General features: G+C 39.4%; 2 protein-coding genes across 2 annotated transcripts; both read left to right on the top strand.

Moving 5' to 3' along the window:
- Positions 1-210: 210 nt before the first annotated feature.
- On the top strand, positions 211-1,676 carry LOC110922935 (mitogen-activated protein kinase kinase kinase 18). The gene has a single exon (XM_022167127.2). The coding sequence runs from the start codon at positions 327-329 to the stop codon at positions 1,659-1,661; it is 1,335 nt and encodes a 444-aa protein (XP_022022819.1). The 5' UTR covers positions 211-326; the 3' UTR covers positions 1,662-1,676.
- A 1,267-nt stretch (positions 1,677-2,943) lies between these two features.
- On the top strand, positions 2,944-10,684 carry LOC110924523. Its single transcript, XM_022168525.1, has 5 exons — positions 2,944-3,119; positions 8,216-8,944; positions 9,205-9,633; positions 9,805-10,566; positions 10,681-10,684. The coding sequence occupies exons 1-5, from the start codon at positions 2,944-2,946 to the stop codon at positions 10,682-10,684; spliced, it is 2,100 nt and encodes a 699-aa protein (XP_022024217.1).
- The last annotated feature ends 14,478 nt before the right edge of the window (positions 10,685-25,162 follow it).

The following is a 25,162-nucleotide window of genomic DNA, read 5'->3' as shown; positions in this document are numbered from 1 at the left end:
TAATTTTCTCAAACCATGTAAATTATAAATATAAATATAGTTTGATATACATTTTGATGAAGAAACTAAAGTAAAAATGTTTGTTGGTTAGTGTAAGAAAATAAAACGCATTATAAAATAAGAAGAGGTTGTGATGGTTTGTTTGTAAATCTCCAAGGCATGAACCCAACTTTGCCAAGTAACCTTCACTGGCATCTTCCACCTGGACCGGATCAAGATAAATCCAGTACATATCATTGCCGCTTGCTTACGTCATCCTTTCATCACTTATATATATATATACAAACACACCCCACCCTACCCACAGAACTTATATCCCAACAAATATGAGAACAATTGGTCACACTGGTGGTGATACACCCAACTGGGTTCGCCGGAGTTGCATCGGAAAAGGGTCATTTGGGGTGGTCCATCTCGCCGTTAATGAATCCGATGATAGTTTTACATTCGCTGTCAAATCCGTGGAGCAGAACTCCACGGAGTTTGTTCGGTGTTTGGAGAACGAGATTGGGATTTTGAAATCGTTGTCGTCGCCGTACGTTGTTCAGTACATTGGCGACGACACGACGTGTGAGTCGTCATCGGTGTACCGGAACTTACACATGGAGTACTTGCCAAATGGTACTCTGGCTGACGTGGCAAAAGTTAACCGAACAGAAGAACAAAGTGAGATTTGCATAGGATGTTACAATGAAAATATTAGGAGTTACACACGGTGTTTAACGTCCGCATTGAACTACATTCATGCCCGAAACGTTGTCCACTGTGACGTGAAAGGGGCGAATGTGCTGATCGGAGACACCCCCGATACAGCAAAGCTTGCTGACTTCGGGTCAGCGATCAAATTCGGTGTCCCGTTCCCAGGAACACGTGGGACGCCGCAGTGGATGGCCCCAGAGGTCATCCGAGGCGAGTATGTCGGACCAGAGTCTGACGTCTGGTCGCTAGGTTGTACGGTGATCGAGATGCTCACCGGAAAGCCCCCGTGGCCAGACCGGGGAGCCGACACACTCCGTCAAATCGGCTACTCCGACGATATACCCGAGTTTCCAACTCGGGTACCCGACGATTTACATGATTTTTTAAACAAGTGTATCAAACGAAAGCCGAGTGAGAGATGGAGCTGCGATCAGCTGCTACGACATCCATTTCTGCTACCGTGTTCTTCTCATTCACCGCCGCAGATCACAATCAATGACTGTAAATTATCACCCAGATGCGTGTTTGACTTTCCAGATTCAAATTCTTCAAACGAATCAACGGTCGAGAATTACCAACCCCACATTAACACATCAACCGCGAAACGGAGGATTGGTAAATTAGCTTCAAACACAAGGGTAAATTGGGAATCGGAAGGTTGGGAGACGGTGAGGCACGTGACAGAGGAATTGACTGAAACGACGTCGGAATGTTGGGAAGATGCAGAATCCGGTGCAAGTTATGATTACGATGTTGAAAGTACAAGTTGCAATGCACGGGGTACAATGGTCGGTGGGGTGTATATAGAGAGTGTAAATAGATATAGGTGTAACATATTTGTTTGGTTAGAAAAAATGTTTTCAATATTTGTTTTGATTAATTCGAATGTTATCCGACACATTCAGTACACGCAATGGGTTAACTTCAAATCCAAGTTTTTGGAGATTTTTGGCAACATCTAAATAGTTAAGTTTTGAACCAGTAAAACGTCTGAACCATTAAGTACTGAATGAGGTCTGAACCATTAAAAGCCTTAATAATGCTTAACCGTTTAGGGGCAAATATCTGATCAATTCAGATTAGAGGTCTTAACCATTCAGACGTATAAATTTTAACCATTTAGAGGCAAATGTCTGAACCATTCAGACATCTGCTTGTGAAACAAACAGTCTGAATCATTAAGTACTAAATCAGTAAGACGCCTGAACTATTAAAAGCCTTATTAAGAGGTAAACAACCAGTCACGTTGTTTGAATTCGAATTCAAATTAAAAATTTTGAGAGAAAATGAGAAGAGATTTACGTGGTTTGCTAAGTATACACGTGTCATAATATTAATAATTCTTAATGCGAGTTTGATACAATGATACCCCACTAGAACACATTTGGCATAAGAATATAAGTTTTTAGTTATTAATCATGTTTGTTTTAGTGGTCTAAGTTTCACACAAAATACCCACAAGTTTTATACAAGAAACTTAAAACTCTTTATTCTACTCATTCTAGAAAAAAGGAATTTATTTTAGTGGTCTACATTTCAGACAAATTTAAAAATGTTAAAACTTAAAACTCTTTATTCTACTCACTATGAACAAATTTCATAGTGACACGTGTCTAGAAATTTTAAAGGAAAGGGGTTATAATCAATGTTTTAAATACCGGTATAAACCGGCCGGTTATACCAGTTAAACCGTATATCGGACACGAGTACGGTACAATAAAGGCCGGTAAAACCCGTATACGGTATGTCATATGTACCGTCGGTAAATCTGGTTCTACCAGTTCAAACCATTGAACGGTTTGCATTAACTTAAGATTTGATTTCTTAATTTTAATAAAATACAATTTTAAGGTAATATTGATCTTCCATATTTCCGGTAATTAACCTAGTGCCTTTTATTCCAATATTTCGTCGTTGTTGAAATTGTTACTCACCTCATACAATGCAATAATGTTTATAACTAATAAAAATATTTTTAAAATGCTTAATAGTTTACAATAAAAATAGTTATTTTTAGATAAAACTGTGATCAGTTACATAAATCCTAGTTAAGATTGGATTGTTTTTTGAGATGAAATTGTATTTTAAGGAATTTATACTGTTAACTAGTAACACGGTTCAACCGCCCGATACAACCCGATCCAACCGGTTGAACCTTTTTAGAGCACAACCCGGTATGACTTAAAAACCGGTTTTTAAAACATCGGTTATAATGATAAATAAGGGTAGACATATAAAATTGAGATGCTAAATCTGAAAAAACAAAATTCTAGTTTTCTAGAGTTCCTTGCGGACCGTAACCATAACCCCTTTGCGGTCTGCAATGGGTATTTGAATTTTTCGCGCGTCAGACATAGAGATGTACAAATTGGTTTTTTTGGAAAAACCGAATCGGTTATCTATGAAGCGAATGAAAATCGGTTTTTTTTTTTTAAACCAGATCCTGTTTTAACCGGTTTTTATGGCTGAAAGTGGTAACCGATCCTAACCGGTTTTATAACCGATGAGAGATTAGCCCATTATGAAAAACCACTCCGGATAACCGGAAAAAATCGGTTTTGCAGAAACAACTATTTGAGCTGCAGAATGCATTTTTCTGGCTTTTTTTTTTTGCTGTTTTTTACTGCAGAATGCAATTTTTGTTAACTTTTTTTTTTTGCTTAAAAAACATATTATTTAAATATAACTTAAAACATAATATCATTTAAACTTGAACAAACAAGTTTACATAACAAAGGAAATACGAACATTAAACATAACAAACGAAATACGTAAACTTAAAATATTAATTCGCAAGAACGTCCATTTATATATATATATATATATATATATATATATATATATATATATATATATATATGGGATGGATCATGAGAAAACTAGTTTAAATGAGAAAACCAAAAAACTAACTAAAAAACCCTAAAAAACATACCAATTTTTTTTTTTAAATTTATATAAAAAAATCGCAGGTTTTTATGCATGGAAAAAAATTTTCAAAAAAAAAAAATAATTTTTTTTGTTGTATTGCACATGTGCACTATTACGGATATAGTGCACATGTGTAGTACACATATAATGCACATGTGCAGTACAACAATTTTTTTAAAAATTTTTTTATATATAAAAACTAGCGATTTTTTATAAAAAATTGTAAAAAAAAAATTTGGTATGTTTTTAGCTTTTTTTAAGGTTTTTTTAGATACTTTTATAGTTTTCTCATTTATATATAGTTTTCTCATGATCCTCTCCCTATATATATATATATACACACACACACATAGGGTCAGGATTTAGAGAAAACGGTGGAAAGTGTGAGAACGGTGAGAACGCTTATGAATCGTCCGAACAAAACAATCTATGGACTAGATTGGCGTGTTGACGTTTTCGTAAATAACATCAATTTTATTACGTGGACGCGCTTCATTAAGAGTAAAAAAGTCTTTTGACTTCTCCACACAAAACGCCATCTCATGAAACAAAACGCCAAACAAAAATCACACACCATTCTAACGAAAAACGCCATTAGATATAAGACACCAAACTTAATTATAATTAAATCCCGCCTAAAAAAAAAACCGCCAAAAAAAATCCTATATATACAACATCTCAGACCTTCAATTAAAAACACACACAAAACCCCAAACGCCATATTTAATATATACCATTCGTCTTATAAACGCCAAAAAACCCAAACATCAAATATATTCTAAACCAAAACGTTTATTTGAAATTCTGTTTGGTTGTCTGTAAGCTTTCGCTAAATGTAATGGACAGAATCCTTAAGTAAGGATATTGTCCATTTCATTGAGTAAAATCTTATTGACTTTATCCTCAACTTCCATCCAATTTATAACGCCAAAATAAACAAAAACATTATTGAGGTTTGTTTGTCAATAAAGTTTAGCTGTGTAGGATGTACAACATTGTCAAACATCTTTCTTAACTGAGGATTAACAATGTTGTCCATCACCATACAGCAAAACATTATTGATTTTAGCATGATCAAATTTAGAGTTTTAAGGTGGTTTATTTAGTAGCGTTCTTTTTCTCGGTAAAATGCCAAAAAAGTTAAAAAATCAAATATCGTTCATTGGAAATTCAAGGATTGTTTGCTGAAAGGGTGTAAACTCAATAACATATTGCTGCATGAGATGGACAAATATTCTAGAAAAAGAGCCAGTGAAGATGCTTCAAAAGAAGAAAGAGACTGGTGACAGTGAATATTTGGAAGATCAATATATATATGTTTTTAATTTTCTTTTCCAGTTGATTGTTATATAGTAACAACGCCATATCTAATAAAAACGCCACATAGCCAAATGCTTGTCAAAACGCCAACATGCCATAAAATGCCCCAAAAACTACCAAACCATAATAAAATTACTTTGAACAAGTATTATAAAAAACCCAAAAAAATAAAAAAATAAAAACCAAACTTGAAAATGTAACTAGAAACAGTAACTACAAATCAGTAAAACTGAAGAGAGGGAAAATTTATTATATTAGAATCTAAAACGCCAAACTTGAAAGATGGGACATGTTACAGACTTCACAGATAAAGCTTATAAAAAACAATAATTACAAACAGTAACTGAAACGACGAATACTTTATTATAATAATGCACCGCCTAACTTACGCGCCAAAAAGACATCCTATAAAACGATACGTCTCAGCAACTTCCATTTGATCAAACCAAAAAAACAAACGCCAATACTACTTACGCCAAAAAATTAAAAAAATCAAAGATGGTTAATATGCTTTCTTAGATATTCAGTATTGTTTTTCGTGAAGTTTCACTGAATGAATTGTTAGCTGAGGGGAGTAACTCAGTAAGATTTTGCTGCCTGAGATGGACAAAAATTCAAGAAAAAGATACCGATGACAGTCATATGTCACTTTGTATTCTTTGTTCTTGAATAAGGCTTGGATGAGGAGAAGAGATCAATGACACTGAAGAGTGGGATGATTATAAAGATGAAGAAAAAGCGAAAGACCCACCCACACGTCATAGATCTATGTCCCCAAACATCCACAAAAATCCACTTCAACAGACGAGCAGGCAAAATAATCAAACCGATGGGTTTGTTAAGTTTTACATAAAACGTCATATATTTGGTGACAGTTCTTGTACTATTAAAGAAGAGAGAGACTGATGACAGTGAAGATTGTGAAGAGAGATCCGATTAGGATTTTTAGTTTATTTTCTTCGCTTCTATTTTTTTTCCCTGTGGTTGTAATATAATCTTACAATTGTAAAACGCCAAGATACCACAAACGCCAAAATGTATATAAAAATAATAGAACAATGGGCCATCTTGTTTAAAACGCCTTGAAAAACGCCATTCAGATAGATTTCCTGACCCCCTAGGGTTCCAATGGCATACGATTTGAATAAACGCCATAAACGCCAAAATGTTAATACAATGAAACCACTAAACGCCATTAATTATTGAATTTGGTTAACGCCAAAAATCTTAAACCCCAAAAATAAAACAATATTGTGAAAAGTGGAACTGGAAAAGCAGAAGATAAAAGGACAAAAAAGCCCTTCTGCCCTTCTCAATGCCGCATGACACGTGTTGGGCCAGGATGCGTTCTCACCGCTCTCACACTTTTGAGCGCTTTCTCCTGATCCCGTTTCAATATGCATATATATATATATATATATATATTAGTGGGACTACAATACTAATATATCTTGATAAGCCTCGTTTAATCTTCTTCGCCCAAACCCGAACTGGAACTATTGTGTAGGAGTCGTCGTATGCGGCTTCTTCATCGGTTATTGGGGTTGTCAATTCGGCTTTAACCTCGTCCTCGTACACTTCGCCTTCGTAATCCAATTCTCCCTCGAGCGAGCGTATGTGTTGACATCTCTCTGCCGCATTCAAGTAATCTTTCAAGCAAATCGACATCTCAACTGCCTTTGGTGGTAGTTGAGTTCTCATTATCGATATCACCCTACCACTAATAGAAAAAGCACTTTCTGAAGCTACCGTGGAAGCTTGGACCGTTAGTAAATCTCGGGCCATTGTGGCTAACATCGGAAATTAATCTTCCTTACTTTTTCACTAAGCCAACAAATCAAAATTCTTGTGAAGTCATCATTTGTAGAAAGTTCGACCCACCATAACGACCGAGTCGCTACTACTAGTGTTACTACGTTGCATTTGACTTGACTCATCCTACAATTGGTTAAAAACATACACATCTTAATCTTCCATACTTGAACCTTCGCCAAAAATGGCATTTTTCATTGACTCATGAATGTGTGACGAGGTTGTTCCATATTTTGTCACATAAACATCAAACATTTTTGAAAGTTGCTCTTTGAAACGATCTTTGGCGGCTTCACCAAAGTTTGGTTCTTGAGGGGTGTTTAAATTCAACCCACTTGCAATTTTTTCAATCAAATACCCCGTTGGTGCATAAATGTCTGTTAACTTCGTCTTGTATCGAGTAGTGTGTCTAGGTTGGATAGATTGGAGCTCGGTATTCTAGAAATTAGGGTTTGAGTGTCATTGGACCATTTTGCACGAAATGGAAGAGACCATTTCGCACGAAATGGACATTGTCCATTTCGCACGAAATGGATCTTGACCAATTCGTACGAAATGGCTCATCTATAAATACTGAGCATGCCATTTCATTTGTAACGTTCGAGATTTCAGAGCCGAGGTGCTGCCAAATTGTCAACTGATCTGTATTGCTTTGAAATCAATAAAAACAAGATAATTAAGGAGAGTCAAGCTGTAATCAAGTTCGTATCATTGATTCCGCCTTTGATATGGATTGAAACTCTTCTGATAGACTCATTTAGGTCGTACAACGATCCAACAAGTGGTATCAGAGCTCAGGAGGAAGAGTTCATACCGATTCAGCTTGTTTTCATTTGAAAATCTCACTTCTACTCATTCTTCTTCACATTTTTCAAAATTAATCAGGATTTAACGGTTAAAATGGCTTGAATTTAACATATATCACGTAAAACACAGTTTTAACAAATTCTTGAAAGAATTGGACCTAAAATCGACCTAAAACCAGATCAATTTGACAAAAATGTGGCCGATTGGATGATGTCATCTTCATTTCGCACGAAATAGACATTGTGATCATCATTTCGCATGGAATAGACTTTGTGGAACTCATTTCCCACGAAATAGACAGTCTGGATCTTCATTTCACACGGAATAGACCTAGTGACCCCATTTCGCACCAAAGTGCCTATTTCGCTTGAAAGATTATCAGTTCATACGAAATGAACTTCCATTCCGTTTGAAAGTGTCCATTTCGCATCAAAGTTGCCATTTCGTTTGAGGAAGCAATCCATTTCGCACGAATTGAACACTATTGGATCATTTCGCCTGAAACCTGCCATTTCGTGTGAAAGCTTCTTTCATTTCGTTTGAAGACCATTTCGCGTGAAGATCATTTCGTGTGGAATCCATTTCGCTTGGAAAGTTATTTTCAGTTTTAATCACAAAAATTTGTCTAAGTGTTTGTTGATTGTTTCAGGTACTTAAAGAAGGGTGATGATTTTCTGAATCCGTTCATTGACATTTTTACCTATACTAGCAGTTCAGGAGATGGCACAACATGCCACACAAATGAAAATGCACCAAACCCGAGTCCGAAGAAAACCATTGCTGATTCTTTGAGTATTAATAATGCCTACGACACCTACAACAAACCGCCCAAGCTAATGGCTATAGAGGATTACAACAGATGGGCTAGTAGATTTGAGGAATGGCTACAGGCATTTGCATATCAAAGTTGGAAGAGTATGAAAAGTGGTTTTAACATCGGAAGAACTGACTACGAAAATCTAACTGATACTCCAGAAGAGAATTTCATTGCAGAACAGAAATGCATCGCTTTACTTCATCAATCAGTGAGAGATGATATTATATCATTAATTGAATACAAAGATTCCAGAGATCTATGGGAGAAATTAAAGATGAAGTGTGTGGGTGGTGCTGAAATTGTTAAAAATAAGAAAAAACTGTTGAGAAAAGAATTCGATCTGTTTGGGTGTTTGAAAAATGAGTCTGTGTCAAAGATGATAGAAAGATTTGGTCACTTAAAGTTGGAATTTGCAAGATATGAAATTGTGTATACTCAGGAAGAATCGGTTGATAAGCTGTTTGACTCACTGCCGGATGAGAAAGATTGGCAGTATTTTTCTTTAATGCTGAAGAACACAGTGAAGTCGACTAATCTGACAGTTGATTTACTAATCGAAAGGTTGGAGAGTCATGAATTGGAGATCAGGAAAACGAACAAAGTCAACAACTCCTCGTATCAACAAAATGTTAATTTATATTATCGAGGAAGTATGATCCCTAAAACCGTGTCTCCGAGACTGCTTTCTCAGCAGAAAATTCAAACATATCAAATCAAGAAAGTCTAAGCAGTGGTTATGATGGAGGATCTTCGTCAACTACTCCAAGACAACAACAACAGTCAATTCTGAAAAAACATGTTCCAGTGCAATATTGTTGTAGACCTCAACAATGTACAAAACTTCAGCGAAGAAGCAGCCAAGCAGCAGATGTGTTTTTAGCATCCATCTTAGAATCATATGAGAGCCTTGTTGCTGGAAAGATCGGAAACACAAACCTCACCAAGGAAGATTATGATCAAATCGACCCCGAAGAGATGGAGTTGATAGATATTAGATGGTGTATGGCGAGTGCGGTCAGAAGGGCTCAAAGATTCATGGAGATAACAGGCAGATACTCCATTGGCGGACCTTCAACAAAGCTAGGTTTTGATAAATCAAAGGTCACATGCTTTAAATGCAAGCAAAAGGGGCATTTTAGACGAGAATGTCGAAATGCAGCTGCTGATGAAACGGCCAACCCATTCCGTGAGGACTATTATAAAAGAGCCATCTATCATCAAAACAAATCCGAATCTCCCAGAATGAAACAGTTAGAAGATGCTCCCAAAGAAAAATCAAGAGCATTAGCCATTATTCATGACGATGAAGGATTCGATTGGAGTGATGTGTTACCGGAAGAAGATGCAGTGGGTTATGCCTTCATGGAAAAAATCGTTCCTTTCAAAGATACCCGATCGAAAGAAGTAAAATATGTCAACAGAAAGATGTTAGCCCTAACCATGAAAGACAGACATTATCGTGCATGGAAAGAGGCTAAAAGCGCGAAGAGATGGGACGTTGACAGAGAATGCTATTTGGATCCTAAGGGAAATATACTTGTGGAACCATCAACACTTCTTGTCGAGACTCTGATCGAGCAAATAGCAGAAGAGGAAGAAGCAAGACAGAGAATGTGGTGGGGAAGTGAAGAAGAAGAGAAAGAGAAGGAACTACAGTCGAAAAAGGTCGATGATGGGATAATCGACACGACGAAAGAATTTACAGCAGAAAATCTGAAGAAAAAGGCTTATAAAGTTCTTGCAGCGAAAGAATTAGAGGTAGAGTCTAAGTCCAGAAATGAGTCAAAGAGCAAGGTCAGTTCTAATGATTCAACAAATGAGTCAGGTAAGACTGATAAAGCCAAAACTGAGAGTGACTGCAAAAATTGCATGAAAGATTGCAAGGTTTGTAGCACACTTGCTTACCTCAGTGGTAAAAAGACTGAAGAACTGTCAGAAAGAGTCAAAGAAGTTGAAAACCAGATCTTAAGTCCTGACAAGTTGGTAAAAGCTTCAAATGATAGAATAAAAGAATTAACTGATAAACCTGAAAAATATAAAATTGACGTAGAACGAATCGGGAAAGAAAATGAAAAGTTAATTCATGAAAACCGTCAAATTCCAGAAAATTATGAGAAGCTAAAAAGAACGACTAAAGATTCTGATGAAAGAAATGATAAAACAATGAAAGAAAACTTTCAACTGTCAGGAGTACTTCAGTCGAAAGAAAAGCAAATCAACCAACAGTTGGATGATGTGACAACTCAAATTTCCAAGATTTCTATTTCGCATTTATTGCACGTTCATTGTTTGTGTAGTTAATTATTTGTGCGATTAGTTGCTATGAAATTGTATACGTTTTAATACAATGAAGTGTATTGTGTGAATTGTGTATGGTTGTTTGTTAATTTAGAAAGACTTGTCAAATATGTGAACTTGGTGGTGGAACTGTGAAATTGATGTGAGATGGTGTACTATTGTAAAATATAATAATTAAGGGTGTGTAGAGTTATTAGTAAAACTTATATGATACTTAACCCTAATTCTTCACTAAACCTCACACAAGAAACAAGGCACGTACTTTCATTCTTTGGTTTTCTCTGGCAATCATCACATCATCATTGGCAAGCTATTCTTCACTTTCGATTCTACATTTTCTCTAGAATCGACACAAGGTAAATGCTTATTGTTTAATTGATTGTTGATTGTATCAATTCTTGATTATGTGTTCATGAAAACCCTAGTTTTCATATGATGTTCTGTAATTGTTAATGTGATCCTGATTATTGAGATTTTGATGAATGATTAGTGATATGACGATAAGATTGTTCACATAATGATTGCTTGTAATCATCGATTGAATGTTTATGAATTCTGCATATATGTAATTAGGGTTTCACGATCGTATGAGAACATAAAATGTAACTGATACAATCTCTAGGAAGTGAACATTCGTATGTTTGTTTATTTGTCAGAGTTTTAAGCATAAACTCTTGTCCGACTTTTGGCTTTAAAACAAGTGATGTCCGAGTTCTTTATCACAAGTATGGTCCGATGTTTATACACATAACATGCTGTCCGATCTTTACAAGTTTAAGGGGTCCGAGTTTCTTAATGGATACCCCTTTGGTCCGATGTTTAACCCTAGTAGAGGGTCCGAGTTTCTTTGTAAGGGGCCATGTCCGACCTTTTTGAAAGAATTCAGGGAGTCCGAGTTTCTTGCCACACAATGCTGTCCGAGTTTTGTGAGCCTCCCCATGGTCCGACTTTTAACCCCCCCTCACCTTGTGTTGTCTGAGTTTTGCACTTTGTCTGAGTTTTGCACTTTGTCCGTGTTTCATGGGTGTGCTGTGGTCCGAGTTTATTGTCTCAAATGTTGTCCGAGCTTTTGCTAGCATAAAGGTGGTCCGACTTTTGTTGATCATGTTGGTCCGACTTTTGTGTTTAACAGAGAGTTCGATCTTTGATTATTTATTGTATGTGCATGTGAGGTCCGATTTTTATGTTGGTGGTAGGACGGTTGACTGATTCATGCTTATGAAATTCCCTTCTTATTACTTTCAAATTGCACACATAAATAAAGGGCCCACTGTTGTTCTTTAGTCGCCCACTAGTATGATAGACTCCACCATTTTGTTTGTGAACTTTGCTTTGGTCACACAGTGCCACCGCACTATTGGCATAATTAACTTTTAAATGACGGATCGCTCACTGATCGATAATACTCTTGTGTGTTTCTAGATCGCACACCATTGGACCCTTATCTTTTGGATCAGTCGTGCAATTATAAAGATCCCACTCACACACTATTTGGAAGTATGTATTATGTTTAAACTGTTTATTGTTTGTACGCTACTGTGAAATACGTGTTATAAGTGAAACTTAATACATGTGTGCAAGACATGATTCATTTACAAACGATCCTAACAAATGGTAAATGTAATAGGACGTGGTTGACCAAGTTTAGTATAAACGTTTTATCTACCGAGCAAACCAAGGTGAGTTCACACCCTTACTAAGGTATGGGATTCCCAAGGGCTTGGGAATGGGATTGAAGGAATAAGGTTGAATAGATTCATACTGACACTACCACTAGACTACCATACCAGCGTCCTCGGTTGTGCAGGACACATACGTAAACCTACGTATGCTTATACTACTTACTGTCCTCGGTTGTGCAGGACACATGCGTAAAGCCCACATATGCATATGCTTCTTACTGTCCTCGGTTGTGCAGGACCCCTACGTAAAATCTACGTATACTTATACTTACTACTATCCTCGGTTGTGAAGGATACTCACGTAAAACCTACGTGAAATTATACTCGCTACTGCCTCGGTTGTGTCAGGCACTTACGTAAAACCTACGTAAACCCCCGCGTACCCCTATCCTCGGTTGTGAAGGATTACTTATGTAAAACCTACGTAAACTTGTACGTGTTACTGTTCTCGGGATATGTAGAACACTTATGGTTACGAATAGTCTAGTGGATATACAACATGGGAAGCCCCCACCAATAGAACGTACTATCGGCCCAGTAGAGCCACATGTTATACACGAACTTACTATTACGCATTTACTTACTGTGAACTCGCTCAACTAGTTGCTGATCCTCTGTTACATGCCTTGCAGGTCGTTAGATACATGGAGCTTGCACAGGGAGGAGCTGGTCGTTGTGGGCTTGGATCGTGATTGTCTTGTTAAACACTTATGACATTTGATACTTTATTATGATGGGTTTTATTTATACGCTTCCGCTAAACAATGATAACTTACTTACGTTTTGGAACACCTTTCATATGGATTTGGTCTGGTTTAATGGTAATTACTGTTACTATATATATTGTTCTATATGATTGGTGGCTTGATCCTGGTCAGTCACGCTCCCAAGCGGTGATACTCCGCAGGTGGATTTTGGGGGTGTGACAGATTGGTATCAGAGCCATTGGTTATAGAGAACTTGGTTTTAATATGGGAAAACGTTTTTTTATTAAAACCAGACTATAACTAGAACAGTGCTCTCAACGATCCACAACGACGCTTCGCTCCACGTGCAAGACTCAACATCCTAGGTAATAAGGTTTATGTTTATTGCCTACATGCTAGAATTGCATAGAACCTTGCTCGTAGTATGCTTAGATTTCATTGCTCACTACTTGTTATTGCTTAAGAACACCTATGTGCTTACACTCTTCTGTCATCGCACTATTCGCGAACCTTTCTCACTTATGTTGCCTTTGATGTGAAGATCAATGGCCGGACGAATTAACATGACACAAGCCCAGTTGACGGCTTTCGTTAATGAACAAGTTGCTGCGGCACTTGCAGCTGCAAACGCAGGAGGTATACCCTACAGTCGTAACTTATCCTAGGATCTTTAGATCCTACGTTCCTAACCAACTCTTATGTTTAACCCTATCCTGTTCTTACACATTAGGTCAACACGTTCAGCAACCTGTGTGTACTTTCAAGAATTTCATGGACTGTCGTCCAAGTACCTTCAGCGGCACGGAGGGAGCGGTTGGACTCCTCCATTGGTTCGAGAGGCTCGAAACTGACTTCGAGGTGCATGATTGCCCTGAGTCACGTAGAGTAAAGTTTGCTACTGGAACACTCGAAGGTGCTGCATTAACTTGGTGGGAAGCACAGGTTCAAATGTTAGGACTGGCGGCTGCTAATGCCACTCCCTGGAACGAGTTCAAGGACCTAATTAAAGAAGAGTTTTGCAGTTGAGAAGACATCCACAAACTAGAGGTAGAGTTCCTCGACCTATAGATGGTGGGGGTCTGAAATTGAAGCTTATACGAAGAGATCAAATGAATTAGCCACATTTTGTCCTACTATGGTAGACCCTCCCACCAAACGCATCGAACTGTATCTCAAGGGTCTGGTGCCCGAAATTCAGAGTCATTTGACCGCAGTTAACCTTGGTACTATCCAGCAAGTCACTCGTCTTGCTCATCGTCTCACAGATCAGGCAGTGGATCAGAACAAGCTGCCAAAACGCATCAGTGCTACCACTACTGCTGTCACTACTTCTGCTACTCCCAGTGACAACAAAAGAAAATGGGATGGGGATTCCAGCAAGGGATCAGCTTCAGTTCAGTCACAGGTTCAGCAGCGAAAGACTGACAGTTATCAGAGTCCCAGTCAGCAACCAGGGGCAGGGTGGATATCGGGGAATTCACCCACTATGTAACAGGTGCAACAGACACCACAGTGGACGGTGTCGTAAGGAACGATGTCAGAGATGTCTCAAAATTGGTCATGAAGCTAAGGATTGTCGAAACTCACGTCCTGTAACTCAAGAACAAAAACGACCGCCTCAACCTTCACAGAACCAGCAACTGCAACTACCAGCTCCATAGAACACACAGCAGCAGCCACAGCGTGGGAACGGGGGATGTTTCCAGTGTGGGGCTGAAGGTCATTTTAAACGTGATTGCCCTCAATTAAACCAGGACCAGACTCAGAACCACGACCATGGAAATAGGGACGGCAACGGGGATAACGTTGGGGGAAGCAATGGAAGCCATGACGCCGGGGCAGCGTGTACATGATTGGTCAGGGTGACGCAAGGAATGATCACATCGTAATAATGGGTAAGTTTCTTCTCGACGACTTTTATGTTACTGTCTTGTTTGATTCGGGTGTGGATACCAATTATATGTCCTTGAAAGTTAGTCAGATGTTAAAATGTGCACCAACTACCTTGAACACCAAACCTGTCGTAGTATTAGCTAATGGTAAAAGTCTAGAGGCCACACATAGTTCAGGGTTGTAATCTTATCCTCGCTGGTCAGACGCTTCCTATCGACCTCATTCCTATAGTTCTGGACAGCACCTATAGCTCGCGCACCGTATCGTTTCACTCCAACTGAACTGGAAGAACTGTCAAAGCAGCTACAAGAGCTCTTGGAAAAGGGCTTTATTCGTCCTAGCTCTTCGCCTGGGGAGCTCCAGTGTTATTTGTGAAAAAGAAGGACGGTACCTTCAGGATGTGCATAGACTACCGGGAACTCAACAAGGTGACGGTGAAGAATCGTTAACCCCTTCCACGAAGTGACAACTTATTCGACCAGTTGCAAGGGTCGAGTTACTATTCCAAGATTGATCTAAGGTCAGGGTATCATCAGCTGAGAGTCCGCGAGGAGGACGTCTCTAAGACAGCATTCAGAACTCGCTACGGTCACTACGAGTTTCTAGTCATGCCATTTGGGCTTACGAATGCGCCTGCAGTTTTCATGGATCTTATGAACAGGGTGTGCAAACCCTATCTAGACAAGTTCGTCATTGTTTTCATCGACGACATCCTGATCTACTCCAAGAGTCAGGAGGAACACGAGCAGCACTTACGTCTTATCTTGGAACTTCTTCGAAAGGAACAACTGTACACCAAGTTTTCAAAATGCGACTTCTGGCTTCGTGAAGTCCACTTCTTAGGCCATGTGGTGAACAGGGATGGGATTCATGTCAATCCATCCAAGGTAGATTCGATCAGGAATTGGCCTGCACCGCGTACACCAACAGAGATACGCCAATTCTTGGGTTTGGCGGGGTACTACAGACGGTTCATCAAAGATTTTCTCAAAGATCGCACAGCCGCTTACTATGCTGACACAGAAAGGAGTCACCTACCGTTGGGGAGATCCCCAGGAAACCGCTTTCCAGTACCTAAAGGATAGGCTTTGCAGCGCACCTATTCTCTCATTGCCAGAGGGCACAAACGATTTTGTGGTCTATTGTGACGCATCGATACAGGGGCTTGGTTGTGTATTGATGCAGTGGGATAAAGTTATTGCCTACGCTTCACGACAACTCAAAGTTCATGAGCGGAATTATACGACGCACGATTTAGAGCTGGGAGCTGTTGTTTTCGCGCTCAAGATATGGCGACACTACCTGTACGGTACCAAGTGCACTATCTACACCGATCACAGGAGTCTCGAGCATATCTTCAAGCAGAAGGAATTGGACATGCGTCAACGACGATGGGTTGAGTTACTTAATGATTAAGAATGCGCCATCAAGTACCATCCGGGCAAAGCCAATGTTGTGGCTGACGCACTCAGTCGAAAGGACACTCTACCTAAGCGTGTACGAGCTTTGCAGCTCACCATTCAGTCTAATCTTCCTGCACAGATACGAGATGTTCAGGTGGAAGCATTAAAACCAGAAAACGTTAAGGCTGAAGCCTTGCGCGGCTCAAGGCAACTATTAGAACAGAAGGAAGACGTTGCTTACTATGTAACGGGGCGCATTTGGGTCCCACACTATGGCGGTTTACGAGAACTTGTGATGGTTGAAGCTCATAAGTCTCGCTACTCGGTACATCTAGGTTCGGATAAAATGTACCACGACATCAGAACAACATATTGGTGGCCTAGCATGAAAGCCCACATCGCTACTTACGTCGGCAAGTGTTTGACTTGTGCAAAAGTCAAAGTGGAGTATCAGAAACCAGCGGGCCTACTTCAGCAACCCAAGATACCGCAATGGAAATGGGAAGAAATTTCCCTGGATTTTGTTACAGGCCTACCCAGATCCCAGCGTGGGAATGATACCATATGGGTGATCGTGGATCGACTCACCAAGTCTGCACACTTCCTGGCTATAAAGGAAACGGATAAGTTCTCCACTCTCGCAGACATTTACCTTAAAGAAGTTGTTTCGAGGCACGGGGTGCCCACCTCCATCATTTCGGATCGGGATGCACGATTCACGTCAGAGCTATGGCAAGCTATGCACAAATCTTTTGGCTCACGGTTAGACATGAGCACAGCATATCATCCTCAGACGGATAGGCAGTCTGAGCGAATGATCCATACTCTTGAAGACATGCTTCGGGCATGTGTTATTGATTTCGGAAACGGTTGGGAAAAGCATCTCCCTTTGGTGGAGTTTTCGTATAATAACAGTTATCACACCAGCATACAAGCCGCTCCATTCGAGGCATTGTACGGACGTAAATGCCGGTCACCTCTCTGTTGGGCAGAGGTGGGGGATAGTCAGATCACGGGTCCAGAGATTGTAGTGGACGCCACGGAAAAGATTGCACAGATACGACAACGCATGGCGGCAGCACGCGATCGTCAGAAAGCCTACGCGGACAAGCGTAGGAAGCCTTTGGAATTTCAGGTCGGGGACCGGGTTTTACTTAAAGTCTCACCCTGGAAGGGTGTGGTTCGATTTGGCAAACGGGGCAAACTAAATCCGCGGTATGTCGGACCGTTCGAGATCATTGAGAAGATAGGCAAAGTGGCCTACAAGCTAAACCTACCAGCTGAACTCGGTGCAGTTCACAATGTATTTCACGTGTCGAATCTGAAGAAGTGCCTGTCAGACGAGACCCTCATAGTTCCTTTTAAGGAACTCACTATCGACGAGCGGTTGCAGTTCGTCGAGGAGCCAGTTGAAATCACGGACCGGGATGTTAAGTTCCTCAAAAGCAAGAGAATCCCTCTTGTTCGAGTTCGTTGGAACTCCTGACGTGGCCCAGAGTACACCTGGGAACGCGAAGACCAGATGACAGAAAAGTACCCCCAGTTATTCGGAACCAATGCAACCACTACTGAGACTGAAGCTACTACTGCGGAATTTCGAGACGAAATTCCAAATCAACGGGGGGATGATGTGACACCCCAGGAAAACCAGTAAACGATACAACTTACCTAGCTTCCTCAGTAACTGCATGCTAAATTTCGGGACGAAATTTCTTTTAAGTTGGGGATAATGTGACAACTCGAATTTCCAAGATTTCTATTTCGCATTTATTGCACGTTCATTGTTTGTGTAGTTAATTATTTGTGCGATTAGTTGCTATGAAATTGTATACGTTTTAATACAATGAAGTGTATTGTGTGAATTGTGTATGGTTGTTTGTTAATTTAGAAAGACTTGTCAAATATGTGAACTTGGTGGTGGAACTGTGAAATTGATGTGAGATGGTGTACTATTGTAAAATATAATAATTAAGGGTGTGTAGAGTTATTAGTAAAACTTATATGATACTTAACCCTAATTCTTCACTAAACCTCACACAAGAAACAAGGCACGTACTTTCATTCTTTGGTTTTCTCTGGCAATCATCACATCATCATTGGCAAGCTATTCATCACTTTCGATTCTACATTTTCTCTAGAATCGACACAAGGTAAATGCTTATTGTTTAATTGATTGTTGATTGTATCAATTCTTGATTATGTGTTCATGAAAACCCTAGTTTTCATATGATGTTCTGTAATTGTTAATGTGATCCTGATTATTGAGATTTTGATGAATGATTAGTGATATGACGATAAGATTGTTCACATAATGATTGCTTGTAATCATCGATTGAATGTTTATGAATTCTGCATATATGTAATTAGGGTTTCACGATCGTATGAGAACATAAAATGTAACTGATACAATCTCTAGGAAGTGAACATTCGTATGTTTGTTTATTTTTCAGAGTTTTAAGCATAAACTCTTGTCCGACTTTTGGCTTTAAAACAAGTGATGTCCGAGTTCTTTATCACAAGTATGGTCCGATGTTTATACACATAACATGCTGTCCGATCTTTACAAGTTTAAGGGGTCCGAGTTTCTTAATGGATACCCCTTTGGTCCGATGTTTAACCCTAGTAGAGGGTCCGAGTTTCTTTGTAAGGGGCCATGTCCGACCTTTTTGAAAGAATTCAGGGAGTCCGAGTTTCTTGCCACACAATGCTGTCCGAGTTTTGTGAGCCTCCCCATGGTCCGACTTTTAACCCCCCCTCACCTTGTGTTGTCTGAGTTTTGCACTTTGTCTGAGTTTTGCACTTTGTCCGAGTTTCATGGGTGTGCTGTGGTCCGAGTTTATTGTCTCAAATGTTGTCCGAGCTTTTGCTAGCATAAAGGTGGTCCGACTTTTGTTGATCATGTTGGTCCGACTTTTGTGTTTAACAGAGAGTTCGATCTTTGATTATTTATTGTATGTGCATGTGAGGTCCGATTTTTATGTTGGTGGTAGGACGGTTGACTGATTCATGCTTATGAAATTCCCTTCTTATTACTTTCAAATTGCACACATAAATGAAGGGCCAACTGTTGTTCTTTAGTCGCCCACTAGTATGATAGACTCCACTATTTTGTTTATGAACTTTGCTTTGGTCACACAGTGCCACCGCACTATTGGCATAATTAACTTTTAAATGACGGATCGCTCACTGATCGATAATACTCTTGTGTGTTTCTAGATCGCACACCATTGGACCCTTATCTTTTGGATCAATCGTGCAATTATAAAGATCCCACTCACACACTATTTGGAAGTATGTATTATGTTTAAACTGTTTATTGTTTGTACGCTACTGTGAAATACGTGTTATAAGTGAAACTTAATACATGTGTGCAAGACATGATTCATTTACAAACGATCCTAACAACTGGTAAATGTAATAGGACGTGGTTGACCAAGTTTAGTATAAACGTTTTATCTACCGAGCAAACCAAGGTGAGTTCACACCCTTACTAAGGTATGGGATTCCCAAGGGCTTGGGAATGGGATTGAAGGAATAAGGTTGAATAGATTCATACTGACACTACCACTAGACTACCATACCAGCGTCCTCGGTTGTGCAGGACACATACGTAAACCTACGTATGCTTATACTACTTACTGTCCTCGGTTGTGCAGGACACATGCGTAAAGCCCACATATGCATATGCTTCTTACTGTCCTCGGTTGTGCAGGACCCCTACGTAAAATCTACGTATACTTATACTTACTACTATCCTCGGTTGTGAAGGATACTCACGTAAAACCTACGTGAAATTATACTCGCTACTGCCTCGGTTGTGTCAGGAACTTACATAAAACCTACGTAAACCCCCGCGTACCCCTATCCTCGGTTGTGAAGGATTACTTACGTAAATCCTACGTAAACTTGTACGTGTTACTGTTCTCGGGATATGTAGAACACTTATGGTTACGAATAGTCTAGTGGATATACAACATGGGAAGCCCCCACCAATAGAACGTACTATCGGCCCAGTAGAGCCACATGTTATACACGAACTTACTATTACGCATTTACTTACTGTGAACTCGCTCAACTAGTTGTTGATCCTCTGTTACATGCCTTGCAGGTCGTTAGATACATGGAGCTTGCACAGGGAGGAGCTGGTCGTTGTGGGCTTGGATCGTGATTGTCTTGTTAAACACTTATGACATTTGATACTTTATTATGATGGGTTTTATTTATACGCTTCCGCTAAACAATGATAACTTACTTACATTTTGGAACACCTTTCATATGGATTTGGTTTGGTTTAATGGTAATTACTGTTACTATATATATTGTTCTATATGATTGGTGGCTTGATCCTGGTCAGTCACGCTCCCAAGCGGTGATACTCCGCAGGTGGATTTTGGGGGTGTGACAGATGAGATTGCTAATCTGAAGCTTCAGTTTAAGGAAGCTAAGATTGAAAATGAGCGCATCAATCTGAAACTCAACAGTTACAACTCCACAAGTTTTGTTCTTCAACATATCGTTCCTAAACCAATTGGGAAGAACAAAGCTGGCGAAGATGTTTACTCGGATGGAACTGGGGTTGGGTATCATCAAGTTCCACCGCCAGTGTTTAATAATTTTTCAAAGAAAAAGTCCGGGTTGGTTAATGATGAAGAAACAAATGAGGTTAAACTTCCAGAATCAATTGATGTCACATTCAATTCATCATCCGATGAGGACAGTGTTCAGTCTGAAGTGGTTAAAAGTAGGTTGAAAATGTTTTGAAAAATCTGAAAGTGACACAACTGAGGATGAAGAATGTTTTTTGGACAAATATATTCCGAAATCAACATCCAAGAACAACTTAAGTGAAGAACCTAATCTTGTGATGTACAAGATGTCGGGATCAGATAAGTTGTATTCGGATCTTGAATTTCCTTTGGAGAATGTGAATGTTGACAAATTGAAAAATGTGTTCAAGTTGGTCGAAATTGATGTGTCTGAGATCGAAGGTTTGAAACGTTCCAAATGGCAATTAAACTTTGAAAAAGATAAAGCTTACTACAAAAAACCTGTTGTTCTACCACGATTTTCTAACAACAATCAAAACAAATGGTTGGGTGGATATTAGGGTGGTAAGAATTATCAAAGAAGGAATGTTCAAAACAAAAAGTTTGTTGAGAAAAAGGTGTTTGTAAAAAGTTCAAGTTCAAGCTCACTTTCTGAGTAAGAATCTGAATTTTTTTCAAAATCCAATGAAGAGTTCTTTAAAAAGAAGGCTTCACAGCCTCAGACTAAAGGCACAAGTCGGGAAGTTGATACCCGTACATGCTTCAAGTGCAACAAAGTTGGACACATTGCGTGAAAGTGTACCAACTCAAAGCCTAAGTCTGAAGCTGTTGAGAGTTAGAAAAAGAAAGTCGATGCAAAAGGCAAAGCTCCAATGGTTGTTGAGAAAAAAGTTTTGAAAAAGGAAAACACAAAATTCAAAACTGAACCCGTAAAGAATGTGGTAACTAAAATTGAAAAATTTTACAAGCGGGTGGCGTTATCTCAACAAACTTGGAAGCCAAAATCAGTTGAAAAGAAAATAAGTTCTCAAAAACCAAAGGTTTCAGGGTCTACAAAACAATCATCTTCTACCACACCGGTAAAGATGAATGTTCCTTTGGATTACTATGAGAAACTTGAAAAACAAATGTCTACTTTTGAAAAGAAGGATGTTTCAACGAAATATCAATCATCTGGTCAACCTCCTAAAAATGATTTCTTTTTATACAAAGAGGTTGAGATTGGATCTGAAGAAAGCTTAAAGATGAATGACAAGAATTTTCCACCGTTGTACACAAAGACCACACACATCAAGCTACCTGAGTCAAAAGAGGCTAGGGTGGCATCAAAATCTAACTAAGTGTTTGTGATATGTGCAGGAACTTCCAAGATCCGTTTCATGTTGGATTATGGATAGTGGAGCTTCTTGGCACATGACGGGGAAGAAAACCCTACTGTACGATGTTCGAGGGTTTAGTGGAGGATATGTGGGATTTGCAGGCAATCAAGGTGGTCGAATAGTTGGTGAAGGAACTCTATCTAATGGTATTGTCACGTTTGAAAGAGTAAACTACATCGCCGAGCTTGAAAACAATCTTCTGAGCATCTCTCATATTTGTGATCGCATGTATACAACGCACTTCACGGATAAGGAATGTTTGATTTTAAAACCAGAGTTTGTTGTCCTTGAAGAGTGGGTTATCATGAGAGCACCTAGAGTCAATGATCTGTACGTGTTGGACATGAGCGTAGCTACTACTACCACGGGTCAGGCTCATTGCTTCATGTCAAGAGCAACGGAAAAAGAATTGAAATTGTGGCATCGAAAGATGGGCCACATTCACCTGCAAAAAATGAACCACCTGGTGCACAACGACTTAGTAACTGGTGTTCATTTGAAAAGTTTCCATCTGGAAGGGGAGTGCATTAGTTGCATCAAAGGCAAGCAAAAGAAGAAATCACATCCTCAAAAGAAAGTTAACTCAGTCTCAAGACTGTTAGAGAGACTCCATATGGATCTATTTGGTCCAGTGAACGTCAAAAGCATAACTGGTGATCTCTACTGTCTAGTAGTTACAGACGACTACTCAAGGTTTTCATGGGTATCATTTCTGAAGACAAAAGATGAGACATTCGAAAGTTTGATGACGTTGTTCAGGAAAATTGAAAACTTGTACCAAACTTGAATCAGAAGAATCAGGAGTGACAACGGTACAAAGTTTAAGAACAACAAAATGGAAGAGTATTGTGATGAGAGAGGTATATTGCATGAATTTAGTGCTCCTTACACTACACAGCAAAATAGAGTAGCAGAAAGAAAGAACAGGACGCTAATTGAAACGGCCAGGACGATGCTTGCTGATTCGAAATTACCAGTCAACTTTTGGGCAGAAGCAGTGTCAGCCGCTTGCTATACACTCAACCGGGTTCTTACAGTGAAAAAATTCAACAAGATGTGTTTCGAGCTGATAAACAACCACAAACCAAACCTGTAGTATCTGGAACCGTTTGGGTCTCCCTGTACTGTTCTAGAGCCTTTTGGAAAGTTTGGTCCAAAGAGCATCGAAGGAATATTCGTGGGTTACTCAAGTCCACTAAAAAGAGTCTTTCTTCCAAGTTTAAAGCGGATCATTGAAGCACATAATGTTGAATGCCAAGGTTACACAATGCCACCTCAGAATCCCGGCTACTCATGGCGTTTCAACTATGACACTTGGGATTCATTCGACATGGAGGAAGAACCAGAGTTCTTTGATGAGTTGGATATTCTAAGAGAGTATGAATCATCACAAGAAAGGTTTTCAGCAGAATCTGTCACACCCCCAAAATCCACACGCGGAGTACCACCGCTTGGAGGCGTGACTGACCAGGATCTTAACCATCAATCACATTGAACTCATAAGTATAGGTAAATATTACTTTCGTTTATAAACAACAAGTGTTACAATGTTACAATATTTCACAGTTTACAGCGGAAGCATATTTAACTCAATTAGTGTTTATAAAACCACATGTAAGCTCTTAGTTCTTGTGTTGCGTTTCCATGTGTCTCGACCCATGACCACTCCAGCTTCCTAGACAACAAGTTCCTTGGATATGCACCTATAAGCCTGCAAGGCATGTAACAGAGAGTCAACAACTAGTTGAGCGAGTTCACAGTGGGTTGTTTAGTAATAATGTTCGTTTCATAAATCGTTTGTTTGTTTAGTAACCCATGTATCGTTATTAATTACATCGCGGCCCTCCAGGCATGTATGCGAAGATTACTGGGGGTTTCCCATGTATTGTAGACTAGTTTATTTATATCGCGGCCCTCCAGGCATGTGTGCGAAGATTAGTATAAGTATCGCGGCCATACCAGGCATGTGTGCGAAGAACAGTATCAGTATCGCGGCCATTACAGGCATGTGTGCGAAGAGTAGTGGGGGCTTCCCCAGGTTTCACTAGTCTAGCAGTATCCATAAGTGACCTTTCCCAACCGAGGTCAGTATTTCATAATTCCCAACACAACGTAAATACAAATAATTCATCCAATCCCATTCCCTACACCGGGAATCCCATGCCTTGGTAAGAGTGTGAACTCACCTTGGTTTGCTCGGTATGCTAAGTTATGTGCTCACAAGAAATCAGTCAAGTCCTATAGTATGCACGTATACTCAATCAGCTCAAGTTCGTAATGTTTCACGTACAATCAGTATTACAGAGTGATTTAGCATTTAACATCAAATAACACATAACCAGTTTGCCAATCATACCAGGTTCAAAGTTACATGTAAGTTCCTTAACTAATTGTCATGCTTAACAGAGTTAATATATTTGACTGAATTAACACAGTTTACACTTAACATGGTTAACCACTTAACTGACATAACAGAGTTAACAGCTCAACCGTATAAACAGGGTTTTTGATGCTTAACAGAGTTTGCAAGGTTGCAAACTAACAGAGTTATAACTAGCAGAGTTAATGTTTAACAGTTAACTGAACTAACAGGGCCGAAACCCCCCTTTGGGCCGAAATCCCTTTTGAGTGACGAAATCACATTGGGCCGAAATCCCCAAGGTGATTTCCTTGAGATGGGGATTTCGTTGGGTGAAGGGTTTTCGTTGGGTACAACATCATCAATATCCGTTACACAAAACCCTGAAGATCAGTAACAACCGTTTCATACTATCATTGATCATGAAATTATCATACGACACAGTAACCATCATGAAATCACTAAATCATCATCCAAATCACATCATGACTCGTACAACCCTAGCGTACCT

Source organism: Helianthus annuus, chromosome 4 (assembly GCF_002127325.2).
Source record: "Helianthus annuus cultivar XRQ/B chromosome 4, HanXRQr2.0-SUNRISE, whole genome shotgun sequence".
Taxonomy (NCBI): Eukaryota; Viridiplantae; Streptophyta; class Magnoliopsida; order Asterales; family Asteraceae; genus Helianthus; species Helianthus annuus.
The sequence above is the reverse complement of the archived record's forward strand: the minus strand, read 5'-3'. Positions and strand labels throughout refer to the sequence as shown.